The sequence below is a fragment of the Kogia breviceps genome, chromosome 14 (genome assembly GCF_026419965.1).
Source record: "Kogia breviceps isolate mKogBre1 chromosome 14, mKogBre1 haplotype 1, whole genome shotgun sequence".
Classification (NCBI taxonomy): Eukaryota; Metazoa; Chordata; class Mammalia; order Artiodactyla; family Physeteridae; genus Kogia; species Kogia breviceps.
In genome coordinates, this window is record NC_081323.1 from 71221400 (window position 1) to 71245078 (window position 23679).

The window sequence follows — 23679 nt, forward strand, 5'->3', positions numbered from 1 at the left end:
CTCAGCCTCACCCCAGAGAGTAAGTCTGGGCATCTGTATTGTAAAAAAAAAAAAAAAGTCGCTTGAAAACTACTGCCTTTTTAAGTATCTTAACCAAATGTGGTAACTTTTCAACTGATGAAAGTATGAAAGCAACACTGAGAGACCCCCAGAGAACAGGGCCCAGGGATGCTGCCTTTATAAAGTTTTCCCTCCCACCAGTCAGCAGTACCAGTGCATATTCTCAGCGTTAGAGCATATGCCCAACTGTGTGTCTGGATAAACCAGGGCTGCCAGTCCTAGATTCTTGGCGTGTTTGCAGATTTCCCATTGCTCAACCCAGCCCTACCCTTCCTCACCCATCAGACACCATGTGAGCTGGCTTGGGGGAAGGAAAGCTGAAGACTCGGGTGGTTTATAACAGCTGGGCCAGCCCCTAGATCTAGGAGCACCTTGCCATGCTGCCTAAATTCCCACTCTCGGTGAATCACCTAAGCTTTGTGTGTCAGCTGCATAGGTTAGGATGCAAATATCCCTGGGGAAAACATATGTGAATTCGTCTCAGTCCCTAACATCTTAAAATTTATAGGTTGAAAATAGTTTCTGAGGCTCTGAGGCAGGGAGAGGGCAGATGAGGAACAGAGCATGGAGAGGTTCATTAGGAGCTTAAGCGAGGCCCCCTTGGCAAAGAGAAGGCGTAGAACAAGGCCAGGGCAAACCCCTGTAGACATGATACGGGGTTGGGGAGAGGGAGAAGGTCATACATGAGCTCTCAGCTTGTTTAATAATTGCCAACATTTAAAGATCAGGGGATTTCCCATAAACATTCAGCTGTCCAGTTTCTCTTGAAAAATCTGATCTCTCCGTGCTGGTCCACCATTCCTGTAAGGCAACAGTCAGCTGAATTGGAAGCCAGTGTCTGTCTCTTTAGAGAGCCCTCTCCTATCCTGATTTTTCTGGGCAAAAATCCCCATGTGAGTCCAAATCCCAGTATTATTAGCCCTGTGACAACCGGGAAGCTATTCAACGCCACCTACAGACTGAGGACACACCTTTGGGACTGCACATCGGGTTCTCTGATGACTAGATGAGTTAATACAAGGAAATCACATAGCAGAGAGTCTGGCACTCTGCTCTAAAACCCTTGGGTTATTACTCCTACTATTACTAATGCTGGCACTGCTATGTTACATGCTAGCCTCCTCCTGTGTTTTGAGCTTGCATCTCCCCAGACGGGGATTTTTAAAGTGGCAAGATTTTGGAGCTCAAGACCATTTGCAAATTTCAACCCTTTCACTTCCTAGGCGCGTGGTCTTGAGCACGTTACTTTGCATCTGTGGGCTTCTGTTTATCTCCAAAAATGGAATATTAATCCCCATTAAACAGAGTTTGGAGAGTGTTAAATGAGGTAACAGAAGAGCTAAGTGTTTTGCGTGGTGTTGGCACAATTGTAGGCGCTCGCTACATGCTCAAGACCTTTCCCTTCACAGCTCGGCCTGCTTAGACAGCTGGGGTTCTAAGTGGGTCATGGAGGAGAGGGCTTTCCAGGTCAGCTGCATTCAGCTTCAGCTCCAATTAGCAGTTTCCCTGGTAGAGCAGATTTCTATTAATTTCACACCCATAACCTTCAGGATTGACGAGGGTGACTTTCTTACTGTTGGGTTTGGGGACCTTTCTGAGTTGTGTCGGCTGTGAGGCCCGTGTGGGCTTTTTCTTCAAGGTTGATGCTCCAGAGAAGGGGTGATGCTCAAGTGAACAGCCAAGTGCTTCCTCCTGAACCGCGGGCCCCAGGGGATCTGTCTGGGTGGTGATCAGAGATCAGAAGAGTGATTAAGTCCAGCTGTCTGCATGGCTGACTTTGGGCACAGGAGTGCCCCAAAGCCAGCCATGTGGGATGTTTTCTGCAGTGGTTTTTCTGCAATGTTTTCTGCATTGGTTTTTCTGCATTGGTGTTTTCTGCAGTGGTTTTTCTGCATTGTTTTCTGCATTGGTGTTTTCTGCAGTGGTTTTCCTTCGCCTGGCATCCTCCTGTCTACATGGAAAGTGAGCTAGGTTTTTGAAAACAGTGCCATTCCAATTGAAAATGTCCTATTTTCCATCCCATTAAGGACCCTGTTTTCCACCATAAAAAAAATTAGTATACATTTGCTCAGATCGCCATGCCCACTTTGTACAAACTTAAAGCAGACAGATGCCCCAACTGGCCACACATTAGGGTGAAACCAAGAAGAAACTGTAGGATGGAGGAGCTTCAAGACTCTGGGTCAGGCTGATCTGTTCGAAGCATAGTTCTGCTAGTTAGCTGTGTGAGTAGGTGACTACTTTTCAGGACCTAGTTTTTTCATGTGGGAAATGAGGATAATAGTTTCTGAGGCCTGAAAGTGTTGTTGTGGAGATGAAAGAGTGATGTGTTACAGCTGAGAAACCTTTGGCACAGAGCCTGGGCACACGGGGAGTGCTCAGGACACGGAAGCCGTTATTGATAGGGTTACTGGCTGTGCTAACCAAGACCTCGTAACCCTTTCTTTCCTGCCATCCTAATCCTATACGCATGTCAAGGCTTGGCCCAATTTCCTTGCCTTCCATAAACTTTTCCTGACCAAGCCAGGCCACAGATATCCCTGGGGAACCACATGTAATCTATTTCTCTAAAAACTCAAGGTTTAGAGGTCAGCAGAGGTGAGATCCCGTCCCAGCTGGATCTACTATCTGCTAGCTCTGCCATCTACTATCTCTGTGTCAGTTGCCTTGTCACTCAAATGGTAAAAAGTAATACACCCAACTCATTGGGTTATTGTGAGAATCAGGTAAGACCAGGCATATAATATATAAATAAAGAAGTAGCTTAGAACATAAGTACCCAGTTATTTTTCCCCTGGAAGGTAAAGCATATAGGGAAAGTATGTGCTTGTGTGTGTGTGTGTGTGTGTGTGTGTGTGTAGGAGGGTAGCTTCTGATGATAAATTATCTGTAGCAAGAATCAGGCTGAGCTAAATGTCCTACAGAGTAGGTGTGAATTGCTGGATTCATCCCTTCCGCCATAATCCTGAAGCCCTGGGCAGAAATCTAAGGAGTCTACCGTCATGGGCTGCTTGGTGTCAGGTCAGCTCCGGGAAGCTTCTTGGTCTTTTATGTTCCAATCGTTTTGTTTCTTCTTTTGATGGCCTCTTGCCGATCTTTCTTTCTTTCTTTTTTTTTTTTAATTAATCATCAACTCCTCCGTCTTTACTCTCTGTGCATTTGCTGAAGTCTTGAGATCAGAGATATTTTCATGCTGCTTTGGATTCATTTACAAGAGGAAGCCTGTCTGGTTTCATCTTGGAGCATCTATTCATCTTGTTATTCAACACTGGCTCAGAGACCCAAAGATGGAGGGTTTTGATAATTAAGTAATTTAAATGGGACACCACAGAAACCTCAGCGGAGATTACTGTAATGTGTGATACAAGAGAAATGAGCTGGGCTAGGTTTTGACTATTTAATGAGCTTTTGAAATGTAATTACTTGAAACTTGGGTCCATTTGACTAATATTTTTTCTTCTGACTTGTCATTTTCACAAGTGCTTTACTGAGAAATGCAAATATTATCTGAATGAACGTGCCCTTTGCTTTGGTCCAACTCCAGTTTCCTCGTGGTGGCAGGAGGGGAATTTGAAGATATTGAAACTGTTCTCATTAAATGCATCAGTAACTGCGTAAACCTCATTCGTAAATCAAAATGAATCATGTGACATTTCTAACTTGCAGTGCAGGGCCACATTCAGGCTGAGGTTTGATTCACCGTAAGGGATCTTGTTCTGGGACAGGGAGCGTCGGGCAGTACTGTCGGGTCCTCCTATTAGAAAGACCTGGCTAGGAAATTACTGCTGGGATGAAAAGCAAAAAGTAAAGATGAGTTGGGACTCTTCTTCGTGCTGCCTTCCCTAATTCACAGGAGTGATCATTTCTGAGAGTCCCACGTTTCCCGTTCTGAAATTCATTAAATTCCACGTTTCTCTTTCTCCTGAAGCTGATGACCAAACACCCGGGCAAACGTCTGGGTTGTGGACCTGAAGGTGAACGTGACATCAAAGAGCATGCGTTTTTCCGGTATATTGACTGGGAGAAACTTGAACGCAAAGAGATTCAACCCCCGTATAAGCCAAAAGCCGTAAGTAAACCGTTCTCTCTGGTTGTTGGGTCCACGTCATAACACGCTCTTACTCTCTCCGATGCGTGTGCCCGCGGTGTCCTCCGAGGGGTGGACCTCGATCCATGAGTGCTCACATTTATACTCAAAGGCAGTGGGTACAAACATGGAGATTTCCATCCACACGGCCTCTATAAATGTGGGAAAGACCACGGACATCGAGTTTGCGTTTCATCGATTCAGTTATTGTAACTGTCTGAGCTGGTTCTTGGGTGAGCAGAGTTCAGATCCATTTTTGGACAGTGATAAAGAATCTGATTTTTGCCCTCGTTCTTTCCTTGGTTCGACTGTGTCATTTTCTCTTCATACTGACGTTGAAAAGGTCATGCTGTTTATCTCAACAGTATTTAAATTCAATTGTGAAATATACACTCCATCTGAGTCAGTAAAGAAGACAGAACCACCAGCCAGCTCCCACCCAAGGCGAAGCAGAATGAGTGGCGTGCTGGTAGCCCTCGTGGAGGCTCTGGGCGTAGACTTGGCTCTCAGAGAACTGTTAGAATAGAATAGTCAAGGCCTCACATTTCCTGCAGTTGTGCGCACACGATAGCGCTTCCGTCCCCAAAGACTCGGCAGGGAGGAGGAGTTTGCACCTGAATTCATCAGAACCGTGGTTCTACTGGGAGGATATTTCTTTGCTCTAGATTAAGTACAGCGGGGACCCGGGGACTTTATTATGGGTTGTAAAGCTACCGACTGAGGCTGAAAAGTGAGCATAAACATTGCCATCGAAACCTGAAATTGTGAGGGTCTCAGATGTCAAGATGAAGAAAATGACAGTGATAATGGTGCTTGTTTTGATATCATTGTTATTAATTTCTTGGCCACTTATCTGGCCATATTAAACACTTCACACATAGCGTCTGATTAAATCCTCACAACAACCTATTATGCATGTGCTTCCATGTAACGGAAGAGGAAATGGAAGCACAGAGGGGTTAAGTGCTCTGTCCGAGGTCACTCAGCCAGTGTGTTGTGAGGAAGCGAGGATTCAGAGAGTCTGACTCCGTTAGCGGGGTACCAGGATGCCCGGGGCAAAGGACATGTAGTTTAAGAAAGCCTCCCAGATGCTTCTGTCATCTGGCCAGTCCTGCACATCCCAAATGGTTAGAATCACAGCATCCTGATGAATCCTGTTTCTCTCTGGACACTTCCTGGTGTTCAGATACAGGGTCCTTTTAGAGGCAGCCAGTTCCACGCTGGGGTCCTTCTAATTGTTGCCAACATGTATACCGATGTCAAATCAGCCTCCCCAGAACTGCCATCGCTGGGTCCTGTTCTAGCAGCCAGAGCCTCTGTCTCCGTAGCACATCCTTATTCTCCTGAATCGTGCGATTTCCAGGCTAAACACGCCCCTCCTCCACCTGCAAGCATGTCCCGTGTGACATCACCTCCGGCTGCCTGTTGTCCTCCAGGTAATCCACATCCATCTTAAAATACAGACACAGGATTGAGCACAATATTCCTCATAGTGTCTGACCCTCAGTGAATACAGTGGGTCCAACAAACCATCTCTTGATTCTTCTGCATCTGGGCAGTTTGGACGAGTCGTTTCCTCTCTCTGCTCTTCTGCTGAGTCGTCTGTAGTACAGCGAGGATAACAGTTTTTCCATCAGAGGAGGCTTATAATGAATAAAGCACCCAGTACGTGCACGGTACACAGTAGGCACTCTGGGATAGTTGGTGAGTTTTGTTAGCGGCGTGTCACACGTTGGCCGTTGTGTTGGGTGCAGAGCCTTTGAGGCGCAGAGCAGGGCTGAGTCCTCTGCTGGCGCTAGTCTCTAGGATGATGTCCGTGTGCACTCCTGGGGTTCATGTGTCCGCCCGCATGTCAGAGGCAGTATCATCACTTTTGTTATATAAAAAAAGATCATCCCGAGCCTGTGCTCCGCAACGGCAGAGGCCACAACAGTGAGAGGCCTGCGTACCTAAAAAAAAAAAGATCAAAAAGCAATCTGGAAGAGAAGAGTGGATTCTCCATTCAGGAAACTGGGAACTTGGAGGTGGCACACACAGCCCATTTGGGTTTTGTGGGGGCTCTCATGAGGTCTCAAAATGTGGACCGATCTCTCTTCACTTGGCCAGAGGAAAGATGCAAATGTCCCCATCCCCACCGGCATTGAGCCACTGACATTTGAGGTTCATTCTTCTTTTTTTTTTTTTTTTTTTTTGCGGTACGCAAAAGGCTATGGCTATGGCCTCTCCCGTTGCGGAGCACAGGCTCCGGACGTGCAGGCTCAGCGGCCATGGCTCACGGGCCCAGCCGCTCCGCGGCACGTGGGATCCTCCCGGACTGGGGCACGAACCTGCGTCCCCTGCATCGGCAGGCGGACTCTCAACCACTGCGCCACCAGGGAAGCCCTGAGGTTCATTCTTTACGTGTAGAGCAGTGGTTTTTCAAAGTGTGGTCCCCAGACCAGCAGTATCACCTGGGAACTTTAGGAATGAAATTCTCAGGCCCTGCCCCAGACCTCCTGAATCAGAAACCCTGGGGGTGGGGCTCTCCAGGCTGGGAATCACTGCTGTGGAGTTTCATGGTCAAAAGTTCAGGCAGGGAATCTAGATAGAGGCCAAAGGAATGTGGCAAGGAGAGAAATCTCTTTAAGAGGAAGACACTGGTTCTCACACGGTCTGAGTGAGGGGTGGTACCTTCCAGGAACAGGTAGCTGCAGAGGCCAGGCAGGTAATGTCAGTGAGGGAGGTGGGAGTAGTGGGGAGAGGGGCAGACGGGAGCTGGTGGGTCTCAAGGGCTCGGTGGGTGTTCATCTCCAGCGGGCCAGCCGGAGGATCCTGTGGCTCATTACTAGTTATTGTATTCTTTTTATATTATCCATCATAATAACAGCTACCTTCTCCTGAGAACCTTCTGTGAGCCAGGCACTGGGCTAGCCAGATTGGTCCTGTGGGGATGCAGGCTCTGCATTGCTCCATCCTCACTGGGATTTTCCTATGAAATCTCACTATTTTTATAAATATGTCAGCAACAAGTTTTAAAAATTAAACACAAATCAGGTCAAATAAAACACACCCATGAACCATATGTGGCCGTCAGCTTATAACCTCTAGGATAGTGACCACTCAAAGTCAAGTTGAAGTTTAGCCGGTTAGTTCTGGTTACTGACAACCAGAGCCCATTTTGACTGGTTAAATACTTTGAATATGTAACCTGGCTCAGAGAAGGTGCTCAGGAAAAATTAGCTGTTCTTATCATTGATAATACAAAAAGATTACAATAGTTAGTGATGATCAACAGGATCCTTCAACTGTTCTATATGGGATATGGTTTCCAACCAGCCAATGTCTTGAAATGCCTCATGTGGGTTTAACAGTGACTTTCAAAGTACAGTGACTGGACTGGGCTATAGACTTCAAGATGTTCTACAACGAGCTCTAAGGGGAAGAGGCACTGCCCTTCATTTTCTCAGGGTGAATTAGAAATAAACATAATAATGAATACATCACCCACTCATCTGATTCAATCTGGGCATATGCCTTTCACACAGCAGTTGCCAGCCTTAGAGCCCCCCCCACAAGGGATTTCACATTTCCCCCTTCCCCACACCTTCTGAAAGGCCCGCGGTGAGTGTGTGCAGAGTTCCATGTGCCTCGCGGGATATTAAAAGGCATGCAATGTATCTGTCAGTGTTCCTGATTTATGCATGCTATTAAATAGAGTGCAGCAAGAGAAAGAAAAAACATGGGGCAATCGCAGAGGGTTATATTCCAACATCAGTGAAGGGTGCTATTATTGGAGGTTCATTAAAATAATTTAAAATGGATTTTTAAAGTCGTTCTCTTTTATTGTGGCAAGAGCTCTTCGCAGAGTAGCACTGGAAACTACTGAAACACATTAGCCTCGTGTATTGTTTCGGGTACAAGAGTAATTTTTTTAACGTGCATCTGATCGTGTCACTCTCTTGCTTAAAGCCCCCCTGATGGCTCTCTGCCAGCCCTGGGATAATGTCTAGTGTTCCTTAGCATATATGGCTTTTAGAGTCTCCCCAGGTCCAGTCTCTGCTGCCTCCCCAGACTTCTTACTTCAAGAACTGGCATTTCTGAGTGTCGTTCAGTTCCTCAAACATGCAGCGCCCTCCCTTCCCTTCCTGGCTTTCCCCACGTGGAGCCAGCTGCCTGGAAACCCCAAAGCCTTCCCGTGCTCCCCCATCCTCCTGGCGCCTCCCTCCTTCCTCCTCATCAAATCGGTAGACCGTCACCCACACAGGGAGGCTCTTGTCGATTCCTGAGTAGGGGTCATCTGCTAGTGTCCCATCAACAAACTCATCACACTTTGTCGTAATTACTTGTTCAGTGTAATTGCGACTGTCTTTTTCAGGGTTGGATCCCAGTGCTTTAGCATAAGGTTGAGCACATGTGCTTAATCATTTTTACTGAATAAATGACTGATTAAATGAAAGGCTGTCAAATAGGGTGCTGCAATGCACTGTGCTGAGGAAGATTCTTTAGGGATATATAGTAGAGCACAGGGTGTTTTTCTCATATATAGCAGTGTGTCTCAAATAAATTGGTTGTTGTGTAAGCTACCCTATTTATAAAGGGCTGTAATTTGGGTGCTGAGTTGTATCTGTCACGGCATCGTTTGGTTGTGTGATGAAGGATCTGATGATGCAATGCATGAACTGTTGGACTTTGGGTGGAGGGGGCTGTGACTTCCGCAGTCTGTCGTTGCCCAGCCAATGCTGCTGGTGCCATGATGCAGCCTAGCGGAGCTTCTTAAACTTTAATGTGCATACAGAGTCTCTTGGGCATCTGATTAAACTGTGGATTCTGATTCAGCCAGTCTGGGGTAGGGCCTGAGATGCTGCATTTCTAACCTGATCCCAGGTGAGAGGATGCTGCTGGACCACGGTGTAGCAGGGGCTACATCATGGTTCTGTGGGGTCCCACCAGGCAGTGAGTTGACTGGATCCTGTTGTAGTCAGTGTGCAGTGTGGCATGGTGTGAGGGCTGTGCTGAAGGGGTGTATATGTTTTAGTACAGAATGTGCTTGGAATGTGGCTTGGGACGCCTGGCAGGGTGCTGTAGGTCAGTGTGCTGCGGATGGGAGGTTTGTGCTGGTTTGTGGCTGAAGGGCGGAGTATGTGGCTGGGCATGTGGGAGTGGTGGGTTGAGAAGCAGCGCGTTCTGGTTCCATCCTATAGTGGGGACATTATGGGTCATCCATCCAGCAGGTGTTTATTGATGTTAGGTGCTGTTCTAGGCCCTGGAGACACAGCAATAAAAATAAAAATCTCTGTATATTCTAGAGGGAGTGGGCAAATAATGAACATAGAAATCCGTGACTGTGTCAGAAGTTGATAAGCATTATGGAAGGATGGGGACGGGGAGAGCAGGGTCACAGAGATGTCAGTTTTAAATAGGGTTGTTGGAAAGCCTCACTGAGAAAGTGACATTTCAGCAAAGATGGAAAGAAGGTGAGGGAAGGAGGGAGCCATGTGTATATCTGGGGGAGAGAGTGGTTTGGGTGGTAGTAATAGGTGCAAAGGCCCTGGGGCAGGAGCTGGCCTGGCACCTTCAGGGAAGAGCAGAGAGTCCAGGTGGCTGAGCTGAGCCGAGCCGGCAGGGGAGAGAGTAAAAGGAGATGAGATCAGAGAGGCCACGGGAGGGGCAGATGGTACAGGCCATTGAGGATCTGTGGCTTTTACTCCAGCTAAGATGGTCAGAGAAGTATCTTGATCTGACTGTTATGGGGGGGAGGGGTGAAATCAGGAGATGGGTTATGAGACTCTTGCGCTAATCCAGGTGGGAGGTGCTGTCTGGTGATCAGCTTGGAATGTGTCTGTGCTGTCGTGGAGGGGGAGGGTGTGTTGAGGCCACACCGTGGGTGAGCATGTCTTATGGGAGAATTTGTGGTATGTGGTGCTATAATGTTACAGTGCACGGTAGGCTAGCATAAGGTATTTAAATCAAAATGCCTGATTGAGATTTCGATGGCATTCGTATATCCTTATGAATCGCTTCGGTGAAGTCCAGTGGTGTCCATGACACCTAACGCAGGGCTGGCTCTGAAAATGAGGTAGAGACACAGACCTTCGGCTCAAGGCTCCAGTTGCCCCGTGGAGGCAGCCCTTGGGCCGACTCACCCAACGGGCAGCATAGATGCAGCAAATTGAAGAGTGAGAGACAAGTAACAAGGCGACAAGGATGCCCTGTTTCATTACAGTGCACGGAGCCTGCAGTGCTAGGGTGTGTGTACAGAGACCTGCCCACTAGTAAGCGTGGCTCTAGTCTTGTCCTAAGACATGATCATCTGACCGTCATTTCACTCTGGGCAGGGGTTGAGTACAGTTGGACGGGACATACTCATTAAGAAACATCTCTTTCCCTACATCCTTTCATCGAGGGCGGCCATCTGACACTGTCTAGACATGATCAGCGTGCTCACCCCTCCTTCCTTCCCTTCCAGCCTTGGTGTCAGGCTCACGGACTCCAGCCCCACCCATATCATAGGCTGAGCCAATCATTTCTGCTCTGGTTACCTATTCTCCATTCTCATCACGTTACATAAAGTCCCGTAGAATTTTGAGGCATCTGCACATCTGGAAAGTCTTGGAATCCTGCAAACTAAAAAAAAAACAGAGCCCCTTCTCCGCATTCTACTTTATTCAGCCTTTCATTTAATATCCTTTCCAAAATACTGCATAGGTTACTGGATCACATACCATTACTCGCATCCTCTGGGCATCTAAATGCCGAACTGCTCACAGGACTTGGTTTCTTGGTAATTCTGTCATCTGAAAACATTGTTTATGTAGCTGAGGTCAAAAGCTTCAAGTACTGCTTTAATGAGCTGCAATTCTGTTCATGTGACATTCTCCTCCAAACCCAATTGCCCTTTACACTGTATGAGTAAGTGTCTCTGTGTGTGTGTCTGAACGTGTGTTTGATGTGCTGACATTTCTGAATTGAAGCCACAAAGCATAACCTTTGTATGTTTGCTATTAAAACTCAAAATTCAAGGCTTAAGAAAGGGAGCTAACTTTTACTTAATATGATTTATTTAAGAATAGAATCCAGCTCCCCCAAAGTACCAAATGCTCAAGAGGATAATAGTTTTTGGAATATCGGGATTTAAAATAATTCTCATAAAACCTGTACTGTTCAAATACATTGGAAAAAATATTGAGCTCTTGTCTGTGCCAGGCACTGTTTTAAGTGCCTTCCAGGCATTACCTCATTTAATTCTCACAGCCCTATGAGGTAAGTGTCATTGTCTTGCAGATGAGGGCATGAAACTTGGAAAGGTTAGGACATCTACTTGAGGTCCAGCAGCTTGGAGGTGGCCAAGCCAGGACTTGAACCATGGATTTCACCTGCTCAGTATCTTGGAAAGATTTTTAGAAGCACCTGGAGCCCCTTTTAATAAGGTTTGTGATAGCACTGATGGGAGAGAACCATGATAACACCGTCTAATGGTGTCTGTTACATAATAGAAAAAGACTAAGTATTCTTACAGTTCAAATGAATTAAAATTTATTTTAAAATATTGCAACAAACATGTAGCGTATTCATACCTTTTACAGTTCACTGGCAGGATTTTTAAAAGATGCAAATCTCACTTGTTCCTTAAGGCTTTGATTTCGAGGCTGGCAAAGACAGCAGACATTAAATAACCCCTGGAAGCAGGGCATGGCAGCATCTGAAATGAGGCACTCAAGGCAGGCTCGTTAAGAAGTAGACGTTTTCCCACCCAGTTCTGTTTGTTCTCGTGGTTATCCAGAGTGTGGAGTTTGCAGAGATCATAATCAAAATGTTAGGCTAGGGCTTCCCTGGTGGCGCAGTGGTCGAGAGTCCGCCTGCTGATGCAGGGGACACGGGTTTGTTCCGGGAAGATCCCACATGCCGCGGAGCGGCTGGGCCCGTGAGCCATGGCCGCTGAGCCTGCGCGTCCAGAGCCTGTGCTCTGCAACGGGAGAGGCCACAGCAGTGAGAGGCCCACGTACTGCAAAAAAAAAAAATATATATATATATATTAGGCTACATCCATACACTGACTAACAAATAGCCAAGGGTTGTTTAGGACATGTAACCTGGAGTTTGTGTATCTCTTTATCTCCCTTTCCATCCAACTATGGAGAACCTACTGAGCCTGGGTTCAGCCAGGCTCCCCTTGAAAGATGGTTCAAATTCCCAGGTTCCTGGGCCAAGTGAGGTTCCTAAATCATTTGCCAGGTGCGTGACTTTGAGCTGTCCCTTGGCAGAGGGGCCGATGGTTTGATTGAAATGGTAGGCGGGAAGGTCACATGCTGAGAGAGAGCATGAAACTGTTAAGATATGTCTGGCCGTAACCACTGAAATGTGACAGAGGTCAAGAATTGAAAGACACCTTAGAAGTGGAATTCAACCCCTCCATTCTATAGATGAGGAAGCAGAGGCCCAGAGTTTTCCCCAAGTGACTTACACAGGGAATATGACAGAACCAGGACAAGAAAACTCGCCCTCCATTTAATGCATGAAGGACTTTATTGATAACACTATTTACAACAGTAACAATAGAATGGGTCGGCATGTTCTGTGAAATTATTCAATTTTACTAGAAAGCAGAGCACTCTATCTAATTTATTGATCTCATGTCATCTGCACAACAACCCCAGGAAATAGATGGTATGATTACCTCTGCCATACAGGTAAGGAAACAGGCTCAGAGAGGTTAAGTAACTTGCTCGTGGTCACACAGCCAATTAAATTTGAAGTCCTATTTCTTTACTTCCAGAGCCCATACTCTTGCCTCCATGATGTTTCTTCTCTCATGTCCCAAACTCAGCTGCACAGATGTGGGATTTGAATTGCTCTTGGTCCAGTCCCACGTTTAAATACTTTCCTGGGGGATGGGCTCCGTTGAATGAATGTCCATGAAGTTTAGCTCCTTAGATTCTGCCGTCAACCCTGCCCAGGTTGTAATTCTTATCACAGTGCCCCAGAAAGCTGTTGACCAAAGGTTGGGAGAACTTCAGGAGATGAACACATGGATCCAGGGAGGCTGGGTCAAAGCCGAAGGAATGTGGACAGAGAGTCAACAGTGCCAGGATTCAAACACCAGCCTGGGGACTCCCCTGGCGGTCCAGTGGTTAGGACTCGGCACTTTCACTGCTGTGACTCGAGTTTAATCCCTGGTCAGGGAACTAAGATCCCACAAACCATGCGGCATGGCCAAAAAACAAAACAAAACAAAACCCCCCCCAAAAACCACCAGACTTGCTATTCTGCAGCTGAGTAAAGATGAGCCTCCACAATCGCAGGCTGTCCAGTCTCAGTCGGGCTCTTAAGCCTGCCCCGTCAATCCCTCTCTGGGTCCCCTGGGCAAGTCCCCAGACCTTCTGTTTTCTGAAGGTCCCCCTACTAAAGTTCCAGTCCCCTTGGTCTCAACTGATATAGCCCCATCTCCTAAGTCGGGCGGATATTGAGGCCCATGGGTGCCCATGGGTGGGTGGCTTTCCTGCTCCAGTATAGTCATCTTGACCTCTTTGACCTCTTTCCCTCTGTGTGTCAGCAAACAGGTGCCTCCCCCCGACCCCCGTGAAGACTTTCCCTTTCTGCTCTGAACCCCCGTTCTCCCATGTTCTTTGCACATGTGCTCTGGCCAGTCTGTGCCTACAGCTTCTCTATATATTAATCAAAGCTCCTATGGTTGCAAATAGGAACCCAATCCAAACTGACATAATGACTAAATTCTTTTCAAGTATTTAGCTGTGGCTGGATCCAGGGTCTCAAAGTATCAAAAAACATCCACTTCTCTGTCTCCCTGGGATTGCTTTCCTGTCTGTTGATTTCATTCTTCATTCCCTGGAGGCTTTCTTGGGCACATAGCTAGTCCAGACTTACTACATCCCATTATTTTTGCAATTTCTGCTGAAAAAAAAAGAGCTTCCTTTTCCTAAACTTCCCAGAAGCCTGGAACTCAATCTTGTCGGAAGATATTGGGTCATATGGTCATCTCTAAAGCAATCACTGGGCCTGGGGGTGGGGGGGATGGAACGTTCTGATCGGCCAGGCCTGGGTCACCTGCCAAGTGACTGGGTCTGCCCCTATCTAAAGTGGACATCTTGCAGAGGGGAAGGAGTGGGTCCTCCAAGAAAAATAAAGCCCCTGTGCCTGCAAGCCCAGCAGATATCCACTCTGACTCAATTCTGATTCGTTCTCCTCGACACAGAAACATGCTAAGTCTCTCATCTTAAAAATCCCTTGCCTCAAACCTGGATCCCTCCATCCTACCACTAGGGCTACTACCCTATCTTCTCATACAAACAAACGTTGGAAGGAGTTCTTGCTCTCTCCACTTGATTACCTTCCATTCTTTCTACAGTTCAGTGCAATCTGGCTTCTGCCGCCACCATTCTATTGAAATTCCTCTCCTTGAGTCAGCAATGACCTCAAAATGGTCTCCTCTCGTGGACTTATCTTTCTTGACCTCATCAAATTGGGCACTTTGATCTTCCTTCCTTAAGAAAAAATCTGAAAAAGTAACAACTTCCAGCAGCATCAAAAGCTATGCAGTGAAATTAAGTACCTCCCCAGAGACCCCTAACAAGGCTCCTTGGCTCTCCTTCCCAGAGCCACCCACTGCGACCGACTTCCTTGGGTGACCTTCTGGAGACGCTGCGTGCAAGCGCAGAAGTCCTCCACATCACACACGAGGATGTCAGTGCTTGTGTTCAATTCGCATGCCTGGCTCTACTCCTCCCTTCCATCTTGGAGGTTGTTTTTTATTTTTTTTTAACTTTTAGATTGCAGTATAGTTGATTAACAATGCTGTGTTAGTTTCAGGTGTACAGCAAAGTGATTCATTTATACATATACACGTATCTATTCTTTTTCAAATTCTTCTCCCACTTAGGTTGTTATATGACATCGAGCAGAGCTCCCTGTGCTCTACAGTAGGTCCTCGTTGGTTATCCATTTTAAATATAGCAGAGTGGGGCTTCCCTGGTGACGCAGTGGTTGAGAGTCCGCCTGCCGATGCAGGGGACACGGGTTCGCGCCCCGGTCCGGGAAGATCCCACATGCCACGGAGGGGCTGGGCCCGTGAGCCATGGCCGCTGAGCCTGCGCGTCCGGAGCCTGTGCTCCGCAACGGGAGAGGCCGCAACAGTGAGACGCCCACGTACCGCCAAAAAAAAAATATATATATATATATATATATCAGAGTGTACATGTCTATCCCAAACTACCTAACTATCCCTCCCTGCCCCCTGCCCCGCTGGTAACCATAAGTTCCTTCTCTAAGTCTGTGAGTCTGTTTCTGTTTTGTACATAAGCTCATTTGTATCATTGTTTTTAGATTCCGCATAAGTGATATCATTGTTTTTCATCAGAACGTCTAAACCTACTTCATTCTTTCAGTAGCTTCCTAGTTTCCTATATGTGCGAGTATATCTGTAGGATAAGCTCAGAGTCTCTCCCTCCTTTTCAGGCCCCTCTTCTCCCTTGTTCTTATGGCACTGAGCTGACTGATTTTCCTCCTGTCCCCATAACCACTCCTGGCAGAGATACCGCATGAAGACTTCTGATGACAATTGAGCTTAGAGGATCAAGACATGCCCATGACCCACAGAGGGAAAGAACAAAAGTGTACTTTTTTTGTTTATTTACAAGTGCGATTTCTTAAAAGCAATCACAAAATGCCCTCCAATTAGGGTATGAAAAACAGCAACTCAGAGGTGATGTGTGAAACTGCTCGAAATGTCTTTCCAAGGGCGTGAGGCTTGGACGGGAGAGGGGAGGTGTCCCTTTTGTGCCTGGGCCCACGTTTTCCTCACTTTCTCTAACCAGGAGCCCCAGGGCCTGGCTTCACCTCGTGGCTTCCCACATATCCTGCCAGCCTTGGTGGGAAAGATTTCGTGTTTTAAGTGCCTGTAACTTGTCAATGATAATATCCTCGTGATCTCAGAGAGACGGCAGTGAGTGGTCTTGAAGAGAAATCTTAGTTCCCTGCCCAGGAATCAGACCTGGGTAGCGTGGATGAAAACCAGAAATCCTAGCCGCTAGTCCAACCAGGCTGCTAGAGGCTAGAAGCAAAGTGGCCCTGGCTCTTGCCCTGTTTGAAAAATGAATTTCTCAAAGAGGCAAACACTGTAAGAACAGGTACAAAGTTTATTATCAGAGACACAGCATAACATGTGGGAGAGCACACAGAAAAATAGCTTGTTTATTTAAGACAGAAGCAAGGCAGAAATACACACCCTGAGAGAAAGGGTGTGGGTGTCCTCCCTAATGAGGAGAAGTGCAGTGAAGAGGTGGTGAAATCATTTATATAGGGCAGTTCTTCTGGGTCTTTGCTTACCTTCGGCCAATTATCTCAGTTGTTTTCCACACCTGACCTGTCCTAGGGCCCTCCCCAATATGTGTGCACGTGTTTTTTGCCAAGATGGATTCCAGCGCAGAGGCCTGTGGGAGGTTTGACAGCACCTATTATGGGGTGGCGTCCTCTCCTTTTTTGACCCCCGAGAAGCCTCCCTGTGTATGTGCCGTTGGGCAGCTGGGGAGGTGATAGACGTGGTTGTCTTATCTCTTTATTCTGGCAGAGCTCAGCCCCTGCCACCAGCTTTGTCCTTGGAATGTCTAGGGAAAACAAAGCTCCAGTTTACTCTGCTGGACAAACTCCAGCTGTCCAGCTCAGGGGCCCATCTACCTTCTACCTTGCTAGGATAGGTTGGGGTGTGGCAGGGCCTATAGGATCCCTCAGTTGCCAGGGTACAGCCACACCCATCAGATTAGCTCATTGGACAGGACTGGCTACGTCAGCACTGACAGCAGCTACCAGCTACCATGTCAGAGATTTTATGTGCATTTTGTCAAATCAGCTTCACTGCATCCTGCAAGATAGATCCATTTGACATAACAGAAAACCTGGCTTAGGGGATTTAGCTAAACCTGCTTACAGATTATCTGGCTGGAGATTGATGGTGCCGAGATGGGTACCCTGGTCAGCTTTTAAGTCCATGCCACATGATCAGATACAGTCTGTAAGGCAGTAAGATGTCGGTGTTGCCCCGTGGGCTTTGGAATCAAGCAAAGCAGGCTCTGAATCGTGGTTCTCCTTCTTTATCTTGTATGACCCTGACCAAATCGTTAACTTTTCACATTTTCTGTTAAGTGGAGATATCCTTTTCCTGCCTATCTTACAAACTTGTGAGAATCAAAGCTATAAAAACATAAGCAAGTAAAAGGGTTAATTATTATTTGAGGGCAGTTTATTTGAAGCCAGCAACATAGGTTTAGGATGAATGGTGAAGAATAGATAAGAACAATATGATACTTTGTTGACATGGGGAAAAGTTTAGAGTATATTTCATGTAGTTTTTTAAAAAGCAGGCTAAAGAATAAAGTGATGAGTCTACATTTTTTAGAGTAAAGAACATCCATCCGTCAATTCATCCAGCCATCCAGGACACAGACCAAAGTGTTAACATAATAAAGGTACTGGGGTGGTGGAATTACAAAGGGTTTTGTTGTTTCTTGGTGCTTGTGAACAAGTTATTGTTTCTGCATAAATGGATCAGTTGTCAGATCTTGGATCAAATTCTAGTCAGTTACTTAAGCTCTAAATCTATTCCTCATTGTAGAGCAGACTTCATAGAACTGTTGGATTAAATGAGATCATGTTGTAAAGCACTTATACAGTATCTGGCTAATAATAAGCACTTAACATATGGTACTATTCATCCCTTTGACAACATTGAGTGCCTACTCTGTACTGGGATCTGGAAATTCAGGGGTGGGCAAATCAGAGGTGGCTTCAGCTCTCATAGAGCTTACAGTCTATCAGATGGGAGTATAGACAATACAGATACGCAAAGAAATAAACATGTAATTGTAGATTGGGATATTCACGTATTTTATTTCCTGTGGAAGAAATGAACTGATTGCTCTGAGAGAGAATACCAAGAGGAGAAAGGGTGAATCTGCTTTACTTGGAGGTGATCCAGAGGATCACCTCACCTTCTCTGAGGAGGTAGCATTTAACCTGAGATCTGGAAGAAAACAACACATTGCATGTTGTTTTTAAATGAAATTTTTCTTAAAAATGAAACTTGCTATCAAGCACAAAAGACCCCCTCTCTTGCCAGCTTCCTCCTTAATAGACACAGATCAAATATTCCTGATTGTAAGGGACCTTCATTATTAGGAAAGGAGGCTTTAATCTTTCCTTCTTTGCCAAAGTCCAGACCATGCAGAATATTGTCTGACTCTGCTCCAGAGAAACACCTTGGTCCACAGGCAACTTTTAAAAATGATCAAATGCGTGTGCCTGGCATGGCTGGCTGCTTCTCCCTGGGTGGGTCCCTCTTGTGTTCTCCTGCTGCAGAGAACCATAGGCATAAAAAGGATCCCGAATTTCACTGAATTTGCACATTAAAGAGAGAGAGAGAGAGAGAGAGAGAGACTCCCTTGTCTTTTAGTCAGACCATATCGCTTGAGTAGCTCTTCATTGTGACCTAGTCTCGGTTTGTTGTGACCTAGTCTCGGTTTGTTGTGACCTAGTCTCTGGTGTCTTGATGAAGGCTGGGCAGGAATCTCCTCTGTGCCATTGCCCTCATGTTATCAAACTTGATTAAGCAGTGAGAAGTATGGGGTGGACCTTTATCCTTTTCTCCAGCATCTTGCTCTGGCCCTGACCTCTTTTCACCTCCATTTCTTCCCTGGGCTCTTTCTTTCCCTCCTCCAAAGAAGCAGTGTCTTTCTTTCTGGTCCCACTCAGCTTAGATGTCATCTCCTCGGAAAGTCTCCCAGGCCCTTCTCACGTTCCTCACCTCTGTACTCAATGACAGCACTTGTCACGTGGCACCATGCCATGGCCTGTGTGTGTATCTGTCTCCTCTGCTAGACTGTAAGCTCAATGACGGCAAGGACAGGGTCTGTCTTATGTGTCATCATATTTTTGGTGCCCAGCACACCCATGGACAGAAGATGCCCATTTAGATAACCTAAATATCACCCTTTATCATCGTCCTCAAATGCACACTAGGGCAGCCATTTGGGAGATCTTAGGGTTTTTAACTAAGATGAAGTACATTAAACAGCGCCAGGCAGGTTTTGGCAATTTGGCTAAATATTCTCATTCCCTTTATTTCTATTTTCCCCCTTTCTGCCACTGTAATAGCTCCCTCATTTAAAATAGCTTTTGTCGTTTTTGTCCTTATTATACACAAAAATAATCCTCCTTGACTATTATTTAAATTTTCAAAAACACCGTAAGCATAAAAGATAGAAAAATCAAACAATCTGTAACTCTCCCAATCTCTAGAAGCACATATATAATATGCCTGCAGATAGTACATACACATTTATGTCTATAATTTATAGAATGGGAACATATCGTACACACTGTCATTAATTATATATAACTGTTATTTAATATTCTTCTACATCTTATTTTAATTTTTAAAAGCATTTTGCATGGCCATACATAAAATAGATGGATCATTATTTATTTAACTCTTTTCCCTATTGGCCAAGAGTTGATTTAAACATTTTTTTTTTTCCCCTCTAACAATTCTTTGATGAACATCCTATATCTTGATGGGATAAACCCAGGGGTATAGATAGAGCAGGAGTCCAGGAAAAGCTCCTGGAGGAAGTGTCTGGAGACAGAGGTGGACACGTAGACAATGAAGGGGAACAGGGTGGGAGGCAGATGTTCCTGGCAGAAGAGACAGCCTGTGCTAAGGCTCGGAGGTGAGAGTGCGTGAGGGTTCTAGGACCTGGGAGGATTTCAGGACAGCTGCGGGGGATGTTGGGGGTGGGAGGAGTTGGGCTGCGGGACCCTGGGCAGCGAAGAGGCTGTTGACCAGGTGACCAGGGCCGAGTCCTAAGCCGCCTGTAAGCCACGCTGAGGAGTGTGGCTTTGGGCAGCGGGGCGCCATCGCAGACCGGAGCAGGGAAGTGACACATCCAGGTTGGCGTTCTCTGAAAGATCCCTGTGGTTGCTGTGACCGAGCCAACTCCACATTAAACAGCCAGCCTTGGAGGTGTTATTAACACAATGAAACAAATTAGAAAGAAGAAAAAGAAAAGAAGAGCTCACGCGTAACGGCTCACAGATTAAGCTTTTCAAACGGTCTTGGCCCTTCAATTCGGGGGCACAGGAAACAAGGCACGATCCTCACCCCCCACCTCCAACCCGGGAAGAGGTTCCATGTGATTTTAAATAACCTAGTTGGCTTTGACCCCCATTCCTGTTCCAGGAGCCCCAGTGATGACAAGGGGGGTTGGGTTTTCTTCTAGCCACTGAGTGAGGCTGAAACATCCACCCAAGACAGCCAGAGAAGCAGGTGTGGTCCACGCTGCGTTTGCAATTAGATCCCAGCCGCGGAGCTGCCCGTTCTCCAAGGACACAGCAGGCGCAGAGCTGATCAGGGCCGTGCTTCCCAAGGGCTGACGTCTCCATTTAGGGAGCGTTCCTGAAGCTAATGGGCAGTGACAGCTCCATTTGAAAAACACGGAACCACTTAGGGAGGCTGTGATCTGCCAGCCTCATAAGCTGCTTATTAGCAAGGAAATCACGCTCCCGCGGTATTGTGCCCCCTTGGTTAACCCCTGTTCCTGCACCTCCTCTCTGCTATCTCACTTAAAGATTTCGTTGTTCTCCAGGCAGCGGGGGGAGTGATGGGAGAGGAGGCTGCGGAGCTTCCAGAAGCTGTCCCTCTGTCTCCCATCACAGCCTCTGGGGAGGCCCCTGCAGAGCAACAGCCTTCTGGTGTGGATAGGAAATGGATGGTTTTTAAGGAAAAATGGCCCCTGAAGACTCTCTGTGTCTCAGCTAACAGGCTTCCTGCACTGGCTGGCTGAGGTCCCAACACCCAGAAACGCCCGCTGGGCTGCCTCGTAACACGCCATCCCACTCCTCCATCCCTGTCACAAATACCTCTTTGTTTTTTCCAGCTCCATCCTTTCTTCTCCACCCTCTTTTCCACAGCCCCATCCACCATCTCTCTCCTCTGCATGATCGCAACCATCTTCTGCCCTCCCCGCGGCCTCTGCCATCAGTCTAGCATTGGTTCCTTTTCAGTCCCCACACCGCAGCGAGGGGACTCCCTCCTTGACCCTTGACACCTCCACTGGACTCTCCAATTTATCATGAATGAAACCAAGTGCTCGACGTCTTCCAACAAACACGCTTTACCCCTCGTGTCCCCCACTCACCAAGTAACCCAGACCCCAAGTCCTCTCATACCCCATGTCCGATCCATCAGCAAATCATGTCAACTCTAAATTCAAAGTAGACCCCCCCCCGCCAAACAAATGCATCTTACCATCTCCCCTGCTGTCATCTTTCTCCAAGCCACCGTCATCTCTTGCCTGGATTATGCAACAGCCTCCTGACTGGTCTCACTTTTTCCACCTGTTCCCCTTGTCCAACCATCGGTCTATTTTGGATGCAGCCCCAATGATGCTGCTTAAATATAAGTCAGAATTGTCCCCAGGGCACAAAAGAGGAAACTGAGACTTGAAGGGACTCGGCTGGAGCTGCACAACTAGCTAGCGGTCAGTGATGGCAAGATTCGAACCCATGTCTGCAGGCGCGTGGGCTTCCTTCTATCCCGATAGGAAAGGAACAGGAGACGAGGCTCTCTGAGAACTCGGTCTCCTGCACGCATATCCAGTACCTCTGCTTCCCTTGACCGTAAGCTTGAAAGAGGAGCTTGTACCGCTTGGCTTTTCAACTTATCTTCCCTCTTCCAAGGACTGAAGTTCAGCAGCAGCCCTGCATTTTCTCATCAGTCTCCTCCCAATTACCAAATGCCATGGCCCATTTTCAATAACTCTCCTGCTTGACCTCTTGGAGATATTTCAGCTGTAACAATGCCCTCTCCTTGGATTCCTCTCCATCCTCAGCTTGTCTGCTGCAGCTCTCTCCTGATTCTCTTCTTACTGCTTTAAGTGTTAGGGGCAATATTTCCTTTGGCAAATGACAATCAAATACCTACCTCACAGGGTGGTTAAGTGAATGAAAAAGCTAATGTATGCAACACACTTAGCAAATGTCAGTTGTCTAGAAAGTGCTCAGTGGTTTTAATTACTATTGTTATTATCTCTTTTTCTACCCTCCATAGTCTGTCCTTTAAAAAAACTTTTTCAAGACCTCTCTCCTGAGCTCCAGAACCCATTCTTCTGACTCCCTCAGATCGTCTCCGAGAATCTCAGTGGCCCCTCAAAGTCATCACGTCCAAAACGGAAATAGTCCTCTTTCTGAATTCTCCCGCATTCTTCGTCTTGGTGATTGATATAAGCATGTTCTCTGTCATTCAAACCAGAGACCTCATGGCCCCCATCCTTGGCTTCTCCCCCCTGCCCCCCACCCCTACCCCACTCCATGCTGTCAGTCACCGGCCAACAACCATTCTTGCAACATGGCGCCGGGAGCTTGGCTCTGACATCAGAGAGACCTGACTCATGCGGCAGCTCTCCTGTTCATTAGCAGCGGGACCCTGAACAAATTACATCACCTCCTTGGCCTCAATCTCCTCATCGGTACAATAGGGATGACAATAATACCCACTTCGTAGGATCATTGGGAGGATGAAATAAGATAATACAAGGAAAGAGCATTCCAGGGTGCCTGGAACATAGCAAATGCATAATAAATATTAACTGTCATAATTATTATTATTACTACTGCTGCTACTGTGCTGTTAGGCTGTGGTTGCCTCCTGTAGACGCTGAAACACTTAGAGATTTCACGTAAACGGGTTTGCTGGTGAAGAACAAAGAAGGCCAGATTTACTGACTCATCTCTTCTCGTTAGATGAGAACCGGCATGTGCATGTGTGTGTGCACTCACGCATGAGTGTACACATGTACATACACACACACATGTACATACACACACATACGTTATCACTCTGCCTCAGACCAGGACCTTTTCATAGAGAAGGACGGCAGGATAAGTGAGCAATGGCGATGGTTTTCCCTCTAGAGCTGGATTGCCTCACCAAAGCACCGGGTTGGGTTTCATTCCACACCCTTTGTTCCCACCTGGAGGGAGAATGGCTGAGTTGACCTCCTGGCACCTTGTAGTTAAGCGTCGGTGACTTATCTCGCTTGGTGGTTGCCCGGCCACTGCAGGCACCAAACCCAGGTCTTGAGCTCTTTCTCCATTGACTGTATCTGTGGAGCTGGAAAACATCTCCAGAGATGACAGAGCCAGAGGACGGTGCTTTGAGGGACCTGCTGCTTAGCATTGGGATCTCCAAGGTGATGTATAAATGTGTCTTTACTTTGCATCTTGTGCCCAAGAAATATCTCAGGCACCTTAATCACATCTCCTTCAAAATGAGCTTGGCTGACTCCCTGGGGTGGGGTCGGGAGAACATGCTACATGCCACCAGCCCCACCATCCCATGCCTTTGCCATCCAGCTCTTGACTGCCCAGAAGGATACCAGAGGCAGCTCACGAGCTCCAGGAATTGAAGGTCGGGAGCCCAATGTCATGTGCCAATCAACGGTCGTGAAAATTTTGCATTTTATGTTGCTCTCATTTCTGATCATCAAAAC

The 23679-nt window shown here is 46.9% G+C and overlaps 1 protein-coding gene across 4 annotated transcripts in view; it reads left to right on the top strand.

Annotated features, from left to right (window-relative positions):
* Positions 1–23679, top strand: part of PRKCB (protein kinase C beta) — a 310378-nt gene that overhangs the window by 279788 nt on the left and 6911 nt on the right. For all 4 annotated transcript variants that reach the window (XM_067013684.1, XM_067013683.1, XM_067013686.1 and 1 more), the window contains one exon: positions 3989–4129. In XM_067013684.1, the coding sequence (XP_066869785.1) occupies positions 3989–4129 (141 nt within the window). The remainder of the gene's footprint in view (positions 1–3988; positions 4130–23679) is intronic.